This window comes from Capsicum annuum, chromosome 10 (assembly GCF_002878395.1).
Source record: "Capsicum annuum cultivar UCD-10X-F1 chromosome 10, UCD10Xv1.1, whole genome shotgun sequence".
NCBI classification, from domain to species: Eukaryota; Viridiplantae; Streptophyta; class Magnoliopsida; order Solanales; family Solanaceae; genus Capsicum; species Capsicum annuum.
In genome coordinates this window covers 4,094,769-4,106,690 of record NC_061120.1, presented here as the reverse complement: position 1 = coordinate 4,106,690, position 11,922 = coordinate 4,094,769, and the positions used below count along the sequence as shown (strand labels likewise).

The 11,922-nt window shown below is 35.0% G+C and overlaps 1 protein-coding gene across 4 annotated transcripts; it reads left to right on the top strand.

The window, feature by feature from the left end:
* Window positions 1–3,913: 3,913 nt before the first annotated feature.
* On the top strand, window positions 3,914–11,373 carry LOC107845564 (glutamyl-tRNA(Gln) amidotransferase subunit A, chloroplastic/mitochondrial). Of its 4 annotated transcripts, XR_007046064.1 has the most exons (12): window positions 4,065–4,617; window positions 4,867–5,001; window positions 6,693–7,004; window positions 7,893–8,072; window positions 8,171–8,265; window positions 8,823–8,898; window positions 9,050–9,127; window positions 9,526–9,619; window positions 9,767–9,816; window positions 9,964–10,077; window positions 10,917–11,097; window positions 11,172–11,373. XR_007046064.1 is itself a non-coding variant. In XM_047398421.1 (11 exons), exons 1-11 carry the CDS (start codon window positions 4,084–4,086, stop codon window positions 11,007–11,009), a joined length of 1,761 nt encoding a protein of 586 aa, XP_047254377.1. In that variant the 5' UTR covers window positions 4,065–4,083; the 3' UTR covers window positions 11,010–11,373. The 4 variants fall into 4 exon arrangements, 2 of the variants coding, with proteins under 2 accessions (XP_016545452.2, XP_047254377.1); XR_007046065.1 differs by lacking the exon at window positions 4,867–5,001 and having other exon boundaries at window positions 4,064–4,617; XM_047398421.1 differs by having other exon boundaries at window positions 10,917–11,373.
* The last annotated feature ends 549 nt before the right edge of the window (window positions 11,374–11,922 follow it).

Genomic DNA, 11,922 nt, shown 5'->3' with positions numbered 1-11,922 from the left:
TTATATAAAAATGAAATAATTATTATATAGAATATGTATCTATATAAAATTGTATAGTTCAATTAAATATGTATATATCTTAAATATATAAAAAAAATATAGAAAGTGTATAAAAATTATATAATTGTTGTATAACATGTGTAAAAAAAACTGTACAATTATTATATAAATTGTGTATTGAAACTATATAATTTTTGTATAGAATATGTGTAAGTATAATATATGTATAGAAACTGTACAGAACAAACCAATGGCTAGAAAATGAAATTTGAATTTCATGGTCATTTTCATAGAATTAATTTCGACTGAGTGGCCATTTATTTCTTTTTCCCTAAAATAATCTCAAAATTAAATAATATCTTATACCAAAGATAAAGATATGTTATAAATGTATTTACATTATAGTGAATGTCAATCTAATAAGATCTAGTTGATATCTATCAAGATTTGATGTATTTTTCTTTTAGTGTGAAACTAGGGGCAAATTCCCCCTATAAACAGAAGGGCTTCCTTTATTGTAAATCATCCCTCAAGAAAAGAAATAAGAACCACTCTCTCTATTCTCTCTACTCCTTTTCTTTATTCTTTCTTGTTTTATAACACGTTATTAGCACGAGACTCTGTCAAACAAGATGAGATTATAAATCTGAAGGATTTCAAGGTTAGTAATTCTTTATGTTATCTTTCTTTTGCTACTACTAATATAATTATTATTGGATTTGAGGAAAAATAATTGGTTTGGAACCATTTATATTTTAAATTTATTCCTCAAGAACAATATTATCAAAAAGGATGATAATATGTTGGGTTCAAGTCCCATCGATTTATGCCTAAGACGTCTTTATATGGATAAGATGTTGAGTTTGAATCTCAATACACCATATTGATAATATTATGATGGCTAAGGTAAAATAATGGGTGTTTAATAAAAGGTCATGAAACATATCCCATTAATATACTCTATTCCATGAAGTGAATATGGTAGCATAAATCTGAAAGTTGACAATTTACTTCATTGTTGAAAGAAGACAAGTGATTGAATGTACGAATATAAGCGTGGGTAGACAACATGATAATAATCATCAAAAGTGATAATATTTTCACACGTTTATTATGATTATAAGATATACTAGAGAAAAATTCTCTACATCATATGTATGCCTCAATTTGCTCCTGAAGTAGCAATATGATGAAAGAGGTTATAAGATATATAAGCTATCATAATTTGATAGGCTTAAGACACGATTATATTTCATTCTTGGGGAATGAGAATTTTGATTATTATAAGCACAGATCCATTCCCTGGGGTGAATGTGATAATATTTAGTGAAGCTTATTAATATAAACGTGTACTTGATTGTGATGGTATGACAACTCACCTTCGAAAGAGACAAAATAGCTGAGATGAGTTATTTTGAAATCTATTTTTGAAGTAGTAAATCTGAAATTTATTCATATAATAGTAAATCTGAAATTTACTAAAGCAAAAACACATATCATGGTAAACTTGGAGTTTACTAGGTTAAAAGTTCATAAGTTGACATGAACGATTGTGATATCCCGAAGATGTGTATACTGAGTATTGAACATATATTGAAGAATTAGAAAATTCTTCATGAACTTTAATGTTGCTTGTTCTCGTGATAAGATGGTTGGACCAACTAATTTTGAGATTGGATCCCTTAAAATCTGAAAAAAATAAAAAAGTGAATAAGGGTCCGTTCACCTATCATGTGATATGTTGAAAAGATGCATCAATAAAATGATCACATGTACATTCATGGTCAATCTACGTTTGATATTCATAAAGTTACTTGTTCAATATAAATTGAGCATAATTTCCAGATTGTGTAATCGAGATAATTCATCTTGATGATGATGGTTTAGCATTGAATGCCTTTCATAAATAACTGAATCATGACTAATGAGAACAAAGTTTCATGTATTGGTATGAAATATGATATGTTGCATAGAATAACACTTGTATGCATTAGACCAATAAATTATGATTATTATTTTTCTCTCAATTGGTTCAAGATCGGGAATCAACTATTCCATCTAATAGTTTTGATGTGCGGTATTCGATTAATGAATGTACCACGATGCACAAAGATAGATCCCTCAAAGAAGATGGAGGATGTATGTTAGTTTTTCTAACATAAGGGGGAGATTATAAGCAGCTATGAAATATGTTAGGAATTATCATCAGATACTCATTCAAAAGATAATTCAAATCAAATACCGAAAGCATCTCATATTTAGCTGCAAGTGGTCATATTTTGTGTCCTTAAAGGATAAAGTCTATGCATGCGTGAAGCATGATAGACCAATCGGTTCCAAATGAAATAATCCTTGAAAAAGATAAGGAGCAAATAATCATGATAAGAAGGCAATATGCTTTTGAAGAGCCTACGGCATAACACTTCATGAAACTTTATGAGAGGTTTAAGTACCTGAAAATAATGAAGTGATGAGATCTCAAAATGTTATGTCGCATTATAAACCGATGCAAAATGATATATCATTAACGATATCTTTGATACAATATTGGCACAATATTGTAAAAGATTGTGAGAATCTGAATTCTACGTTAATTTAAGCATGCTGACGTAGAAATATTTATCAAGTGATCTGAAAGGATGCATTTTGGTAAGCGTAAAGCTTATTTGATTTGCAGTCCAGACACTTGAAGATGTCACACTTGACTTGTTGGATATTGTTACTTGACAAACATCCATATGAAAATCCCTAAAGAATTCAAAATGCCTGAAGCATATAAAGTTTCTAAAAAACTTTTTATTGTCATGAGATATAATTTGATGATTTGAGTATCATTGAAACTCTTAAGAGTTTTCAAAAGCAATAGAGTATTTGCTTAAATGAAAAACATGCAAAAATTGAATAAGGATCCATTCCGACCTCAAGAAGAAAATGAGGAACTCCTTTGTTATGAAGTACTATATCTTAGTGCAATTGGTGTACTAATGTATTTTTTAAATACTACAAGGCCTGATATAGCTTTTTTAGTTAATTTGTTAGAAAGTTTGCAGTACCGATCTTATTGGTCATGTTGATTTTGGATACTTATCTGACCTACATAAAGCTCGGTCTCAAATAGGCTATGTGTTCATATGTGGTGGTACTGCAATATCTTGAAGATATACAAAGAAGTCTATCATAGTCACTTCATCTAATCATGCTGAGATAATAGCTATTCATGAAGCAAGCCGAGAATATATATGGTTGAGGTCCACGATATATCTCATTCGAGAAAAATATGGTGTGAAATATGATAATCTACCCATAATTTTATACGGAGATAATGCATCATGCATAACACATCTTAATGGAGAATTCATAAAAGGAGATAGAACGAAGCACACTTCATCAAAGCTTTTCTACATACATGAGCTACAAAAGAATGGTGATATCAACGTGAAACAGATTCGTTCAAGTGAAAATGTAGCTGATTTATTCACCAAGTCTTCTCTAATTACAACTTTTAAGAAAATGGTGCACAGGATCGGGATGCAAAGGTTCAAGCATGTTCTCATTAGGGGGAGTTAATACGCGTTGTACTATTTTTCCCTTACGAGGTTTTGTCCCACTGGATTTTCCTTGTAAGGTTTTTAATGAGGCAGCCAATATACGTATTGTTAGAGATGTGTACTCTTTTTTCTTTACTAGATTTTTTTTCCTACTTGATTTTTTCTAATAAGGTTTTAACGAGCCACATTATCTATCTATACATTAAAAGAGAGTGTTATAAATGTATTTACATTATAATAAATGTTTATCAAGATCTAATAAGATCTAGTTGATATCTATCGGGATTTGATGTATTTACTTGTGTGAAACTAGGGGCAAATTCCCCTATAAATAGAAGGGCATCTTGATAAGAACCACTCTCTCTATTCTCTCTACTCTTCTTCATTATTCTTTCTTTTTTTCTAACAAGATAAAATTAATTCCAATTTTTTTTTCCCAAAATTATTTTTCTTATCGTGCCAAACAACCCCTAAATGGATAAAACCTCTACAAGCGTATACTATCAGCTCCTTCACTAAGATAGTACACTGGAAAATGCTATCTTCACTGCAAACTCCCCATCGTCTTCTTCGTTTTTCTCTAAAATGCATCCACACCCACCCCACCCCCACACCCACCCCCACTCCTACGCCTACCCTACCCACCCCCACCCCACCCCCACCCACCTCCCAAATCCTCACAACCCGTAAATCCCTCTTATCCCGTGAAATCTCAGCCGTTGATCTCGCCACTACTTTCTTGAACCGTTTACACCAGACCGAACCGCAACTACAAAGCTTTCTACATGTATCCGACGTCGTATTAAAAGAAGCTGAAGAGATTGACAAGAAAATTGCGGAGAATAATGAGGAATTGGGGATTCTTGCTGGGGTTTTAGTTGGGGTTAAGGATAATATATGTACTGTTGATTTTGCTACTACTGCGGGTTCCAAGATTTTGGAGGACTATAGACCCCCTTTTGATGCTACTGCAATTGGGAAAGTGAAAAAGTGTGGTGGGATTGTTATTGGGAAGACCAATATGGATGAGTTTGGGATGGGGAGTACGACTGAAGGGTCTGCTTATCAGGTTTGTTTTCGAGTTTTTTTATTTTTTCGAGTTTGGGATATGTAATTGTGAAATGGGTATTTCCAAGATTTCATTTTTTTGTTGTTGTATGCATGTTTAGATACCTCAACTCGTCTGCATTGTGTTAGTTTAGAGATTGATAGAAAGATTGCTGAGAATAATGAGGAATTGGGTTTGCTAGCTGGGGTTTTAATTGGGGTTAAGGATAATATATGTACGGTTGATTTTGCTACTACTGCGAGGTCCAAGATTTTGGAGAATTATAAACCCGCTTTTGATGCTACGGCAATTGGGAAAGTGAAAAAGTGTGGTGGGATTGTTATTGGAAAGACGAATATGGATGAGTTTGGTATGGGGAGTACTACTGAAGTCTCTGCTTATCAGGTGCGTTTTAAGTTTTTTGATTTTTTTCGAGTTTGGGATATCTAATTGTGAAATGGGTATTTCCAAGATTTCATTTTTATTTTGTTGTATGCGCGTTTAGATACCTCAACTCGTCTGCATTGTGTTAGCTTAGAGATTGATAGGAAGATTGCGGAGAATAATGTGGAATTGGGTATTCTTGCTGAGGTTTTAGTTGGGGTTAAGGATAATATATGTACGGTTGATTTTGCAACTACTGCGGGGTCCAAGATTGTTTTTGAGTTTTTCGAGTTTAGGATATGTAATTGTGAAATGGGGTATTTCCAAGATTTCATTATTTTGTTGTTGTATGCGTGTTTAGATACCTCAACTCGTCTGCATTGTGTTAGTTTAGAGATTGATAGGAAGATTGTGGAGAATAATGAGGAATTGGTGTACTAACTGAGGTTTTAGTAGGGTTTAAGGATAATATATGTACGGTTGATTTTGCAACTACTGCGGGGTCCAAGATTTTGGAGAATTATAAATCCCCTTTTGATGCTACGGCAATTGGGAAAGTGAAAAAGTGTTGTGGGATTGTTATTGGGAAAACGAATATGGATGAATTTGGTATGGGGAGTACTACTGAAGGGTCAGCTTATCAGGTGCGTTTTCGAGTTTTTCGAGTTTAGGATATGTAATTGTGAAATGGGGTAATTCCAAGATTTCATTTTTTTTTGTTGTATGCACGTTTAGACGCCTCAACTCGTCTACATTGTGTTAGTTTGACACTCCAACTTACAAAAAAAAAAATTATGAAACCTCTAAAATTTATGTGTGATTTCAGTGTAAGGTGTTTTCGGATCCTCACTTTGTGGGATTATATTGGGTATGTTGTGTTGTCAACATAAGGTGTCCACGAGACACAATGGGGTGATTAGTTGTTAGTTGAGACCGAGTTGAGGTGTTTAGATGTGGACTGTCAAAGTTGGGGTGCTTAGTTGCTAGCTGAGTCCAAGTTTGGCTGTCTGCTTATTTGGAGTGCTTTGTTAAGTTTTCGAGTTTAGGAATCGTTATTCATGGAAGAAATGGATATGCCCAGGATCAATTTTTTTTTTTTTGGTTTCGTAAAGAGTTAATGGTGTAAAAAAACACTCCTAAACCATCCCCTTTATTTGAGTTTCATTCATCAACTATCAAGTGTTTGTAAAATGAATTGGTTGGGTATCACGAGGTTTTTGGTTTGAACCCCAGCGGAAACAAAAAACTGCTGAGATTTTTTTCCACATGTCTAAGCTTTGGTGGATAGAGTTGTTCGGTACCTATGCAGATGGGAGGTGACAGGTATCCGGAACTAGTTGTGGTGCGCACAAGCTTCGAGCCCATGGTTATTAAAAAGGTTGAGTTGTCCTTAAACATTTTCTTGTTTGACTGCCTAAGGTCCACTTCTGTACTTGAGGTTATGTGAGGTTATGGGAATAACCTGAATTCTAATTTGTGAGAAAAACCAATTTCAAGTTCCCCCTTCTTTTTTTGTTTTTAATGTGAATAAATTTTTTCTCTTTATCTCTCTGACCTCATTTATTTGTGGGTTTGGAATTGAATATGTGAGTAGGTTCAGTTTGATATTCTCAGATAGTATACGACATAAATGTTGTTAAGTTATTTGTTCGAACGAGTCCAATTTGTAACTTAACATGGTTTACTCAGGTGATGCATCTTGGTATTATTAGGTGACAGCAAATCCTTGGGATTTGTCCCGGGTACCAGGTGGTTCATCAGGAGGCTCAGCTGCAGCTGTTTCTGCTGGACAATGTATGGTATCATTGGGAAGTGATACTGGTGGAAGTGTAAGACAACCAGCATCTTTCTGTGGTGTTGTTGGTCTGAAGCCAACATATGGTCGTGTATCCAGATATGGGCTCGTGGCATATGCTTCGTCTCTGGATGTTATTGGTTGTTTTGGCACATCAGTTGCTGATGCAGGCATTCTCCTTCATGCAATTTCTGGTCATGACAAATTTGACGCAACAAGTAGCAAGAGAGTAAGCTTTCTATACACGTTCTTTTTTCTTTTCCTGATACGGTAAATTGAATTATCCAACAATACCAAGAAAGCTAAAGCCAGTAAAAAATAATGGAGTTGTTCAATCTTACCTCAAAAGGGAGTCAAACAAGTTCATAGTGTACATACTAGCTACAAAAAATTCTCACCAAAGCACCAAGTTCTGAATGCATCTATATTTTATGTTATACAAGCAATAGAATCCTTCTTTCTGTCAAACATTTGCAACTCCTTTCTAGCCAAACTGTCCATGCAATGCAAAGGGTAATGGTCTTCCACATCCTCTTCCGACTCTTACTGATGGTCTGTGCCTTCCTCATTTTACTGTTTTCTACAAGCTCTTTGTTTGCTGTAATTCATGAATCCTAGATTTCTTTTTTCTATTTAGAAAGGGAAAGAGAAGATCATTTATATTAAGTTTTTCTTATTGCGATACACTTCATCGCTGTGTTCATAATGAATACGAAGAAGTTCGGCAATGAGTTCTATGTATTACTTGTCTGGGGCAATACCTTACCTGCTGATCTCTTGTTGGTGTAAATTAGAGTGTAGACGATAGTCAAACCCTGTTACAATTCATTAAATGTTTTGTATAGATAGTCAGAGCTTTACATTTTTTGGTTCTCCTTTTCTTACTTTTTGGATTTGAAGACAACACTTTCCTAGTGCTGGCTTTTGACATCAATAATACTTGCAACTTCAAAAAGAGTAGCTGGAGCAACGACATCATATCATCTATTCTAGTCTAACAAGAGTTTGTTGGCATTTCCTTCTGACATAAAGCACAACATTATTTATACGTTCTACGAATGGTCTAACAGTATATATTTGTAGATTTGCTTAATTATTTGACAACATTACTTTTCAGGAAGTTCCCGACTTCGCTTCCCAATTTATTGCAAGAGATAATTTGGACTCCAAACCTCTTAAAGGATTGAGAGTTGGTCTTATCCGGGAAACTATTGAAGATGGAGTTGACCCAGAAGTAACTTCTTCAATCCGTGGTGCGGCTAGTCATCTTGAAGAACTTGGGTGCACTGTTACCGAGGTAATCTTCATTTTCCAAGTATTTATGACCGTCTCATTGGCTTACCATATGCTTCGACATTCCTTATTTGCATTGTTTGGTAATTTTTGTTTTTGCAGGTCTCTTTGCCATCCTTTTCACTTGGATTGCCGGCTTACTATATCCTTGCTTCATCTGAATCTTCTTCAAATTTGTCCCGTTATGATGGTGTCAGGTAATGGAGTGAAGAACTATTCTCAAAAAATGCAGTGAAGAATTTTATTTGCATCTGGCCTTTCCTTCCCATTCCTCATAGAAAATATAAGTAGATTTGGCAGTACTATGTTCGCTTCTAATTTTTTTTAGGATTCCGCAGCTCTAATCCTCAATTTTGGAAGACGAATTGGAGGATAACTAAGTAATTCTTTGTTAATTCTTACCATTTAAAGAGAGAAAAAAACAGTGGGGAGTGCCCATGATGAGTTCGGACAGATATAATCTTTTAATTACTGCATACTAGTTTGACGAACTAAGAATTTACTGCCATTTCGCTTAGAGAATAGGTGGATTCCATTACCAACCATAATTTAGACAGAAGATGTAATTGCGGAGACTGCCATACATTTGTAATGATAAGCTTTCAAAATTTTAAACCTCATGATGATTGCTCAAAATTTCTTATCATGACCCAAGGAATAAGCTTGGGAGAATTTTGCAGATAGTTGTTGACGTACCAGTACAAGTATTATGTTGAAGCTACCGTCCGTAACTTCATGTGATGTCAAAATGCAGGTATGGGAAACAAGTTGTCGCTGATGAGTTAAACTCCCTTTATGGAGAATCCCGTGCTGGAGGCTTAGGTTCTGAGGTACTAAGGAACAGAACTTTTCTGTGTAAAGATGGTTATATCTAAAAGGGGTCTCCTGCTTCCCTTTCTCGTAATCTTTGCATACAAGCTGGCCCCTACACATGGTCGTAAAAGAAGTATTGTGGACTGACTGTATTAAATGTTTTTTCAGGTGAAAATGAGAATACTAATGGGAACATACGCTCTGTCTGCTGGTTATTATGATGCATACTACAAGCGAGCCCAGCAGGTGTACATCTATGTGCTCAGAATAGTGCAAACACTTTCTTGATATTTTCTTGCATCTCAAGATAACTAGTACTAATATTAGCCAATCGGAACTAAGTAAACATGCGATATGATTTTCTTTCGTGTCTTGGATTAATGCTAATACAAGACAATCTACACATCAGTTATTCACTGAGTCACTGACCGTAAGTTCTAGATCCAAAAATGTGTCGAGCTGAGTTTGGATCGTGTGTGTATGTGACAGTTAGAGAACCAATTATTTTTGGCTGATGTATCGGTTAGATTTCTTGCTGAAATAATTCATGTTTTAGTGAGTTATATGACCCCAAATTACAAGTACTTTGATAATTTCTTGTTCATCTTAATTCTTCCGGAAGCTGACGAGTGATTCTTTTCCAGGTCAGGACTTTGGTTAGGGAAAGCTTCAGGGCAGCATTAGATGAGAACGATATTTTGATTTCACCTGCTGCACCATCAGCGGCTTACAAAATTGGTACGCTTCTCTTAGCTTTTGCTTTTACTGATGTATCTAATTAGCAGTCTTGCTTGAATACCGTTTCTGTTTTCAGTCCTTTTTGTCCCAAGACCCCTTCTATTGAAAGGTTACGCTAACTCTCACTATGACATGTGGCATTTACAGGTGAAAAGAAGAACGACCCGTTGTCAATGTATGCTGGTGATATTATGACTGTAAGTAATTTTTCTTTTTGGCTTTTGCTTCATACATTTTCTCTTGGTGATTTTCTTTCTTACTTTCCCCTCTAGTCAGATGATGATGTAATTTGTTCGTCTATTTTTCTATTCTCTTCAGTTCGTGATTCTTTTTATCATCGGCAGGTCAATGTCAACTTGGCTGGTCTTCCAGCATTAGTTCTCCCTTGTGGATTTGTTAATAGCAGTTCGGTTGCCCTTCCCGTTGGTATTCAGATGATTGGTGCTGCATTTGAAGAGGTGAGTTTCAATACTCCAACTTGAACATAAAATCGAGCCAAACATGAACATATTAAAGAAAAAGTATTGAATACATTCAATTCCTTTTATGACTAGAAAAGAATAATTGGAACTATAGGGTGTGTTTGGCATGGGGGAATACATTTTCCAGAAAGTGGTTTTGATTTTCCCATGTTCGTCTAGTTAAAAAAAAAAACATTTTCTCTAGGAAAATAAGTTCGTTAAAAATGAGTAAAATGATTTCCATAACGGAAGTAAAATAAGTTCTACAAGTAGCGTTCCACATTGATTGGCCTTCAACACACCTCATCTTCGCCTCTACCGCCGTAGCCTCCATTCCGACCACCCCACTTCCCATAGTATTTGTCTAAGTTGCTCAGACTCTCCAAAAATGTTGTCGTAGGCGTGTCGGATCCTTCAAAAATACACTATTTTTGGAAAATCCGATAAGCACATTTCTGAAGAGTCTGCGCAACATATTGTTTGTCTAGATTATATAAATGCTTTTAGAATATTTTTTACTTATGTACCGAACACAAGAAAGTAGGAAACCCACTTTTTTTCCTAGAAAACGTTTTCCTTCATACCGAACACACCCTATGTAGTACAAATGTTCAAATTTAATGCAAGCAAAACTGAAGTAGAATATGATTAGAAAGGAAATGAAACAACCAAGTAGTTTTAGAGTTCAGTGAAAGGGATATGCTTGTCCATGATCCGAAGAGATTTTCAAATCATTTTTCTTTTCCTCATCGTCGTGCTTTTCTTTTTGGCACGCTTGCTTGTGTCGATCGGTACGTCATGCTAAAGTTCATATTTTACATGCTAAACGAATGCAGGAGAAGTTGCTTAAAGTAGGACATATCTTTGAGCAGACACTGCAAGGCTGCTCTTTTATTCCTCCTCTAGTATCCGATGAATCGGCATGCTAGTCGTGAATCCTCTCGCAATATGAGAAAGTTATCTTCCGTTAATCAATCTAACGATTTCATGAAACTTGCTGGCGATATAGCTATGGTGGTAAGCTCTCTGCTGATGGGAAATTATTTCACAAACCAGTGCATTCATAATACTTCTTTCTGCTGGCTTTGTAGGAGGATTGGCGTATAAATATGCGCACCAATCGAGAATTATTCATAAGAATTCTCAGTATCTGAGATACTTGTAGCTTGTGGCAAGCAAATTCTTTTGTAAATTACATCCAATTTTGACACTGATGTGTACATTTATTTCATCTTTGTTTTCTGGAAAGTTGTTTTGGACATAATTCTGCTGGATAAATGCCTTTATCAGACATATATTCCATAGTTGCTGGCTGTGTCTAATTCATCGGCTCGAACTCATAATCTATAGATCACATGAAGGCATTATTTACCATAGCTCTAAAGTTCCTCTTCGATCACATACTGCTTTATATGTACCTTATTTATATTAGCCTAATACATAAACATGCCTTTTAACTTTGCTCAAACCACTTGTATGACTCCAACTTTGAGTGTGCTTAAGTAGATAGTTAAGCTTGTATAAAGTTGAACAAGTAGATATGCGCTCGAAGTGGCATAATCCATGTAGGATGTCACATGGACATATATGTCTACTTGTTCAACTTTATATATGTTTAAGTGTCTACTTGTGCACATCCAAAGTAGTAGGTCATAGTGTGATTGGTGGCCAAGTTAAAAGATTATGCATTGTGCCTTTATAATATCATTAAATTTGGTTTAATCATATGGACTATAGCCTTGAGTTTATAAATTTAATTGATTGACCTAATATCCAAACTTTCAAGTTAAATAGTATGAGTGTTTGATCTTAAAATACTAAAAATATATTTACATTTGAGTC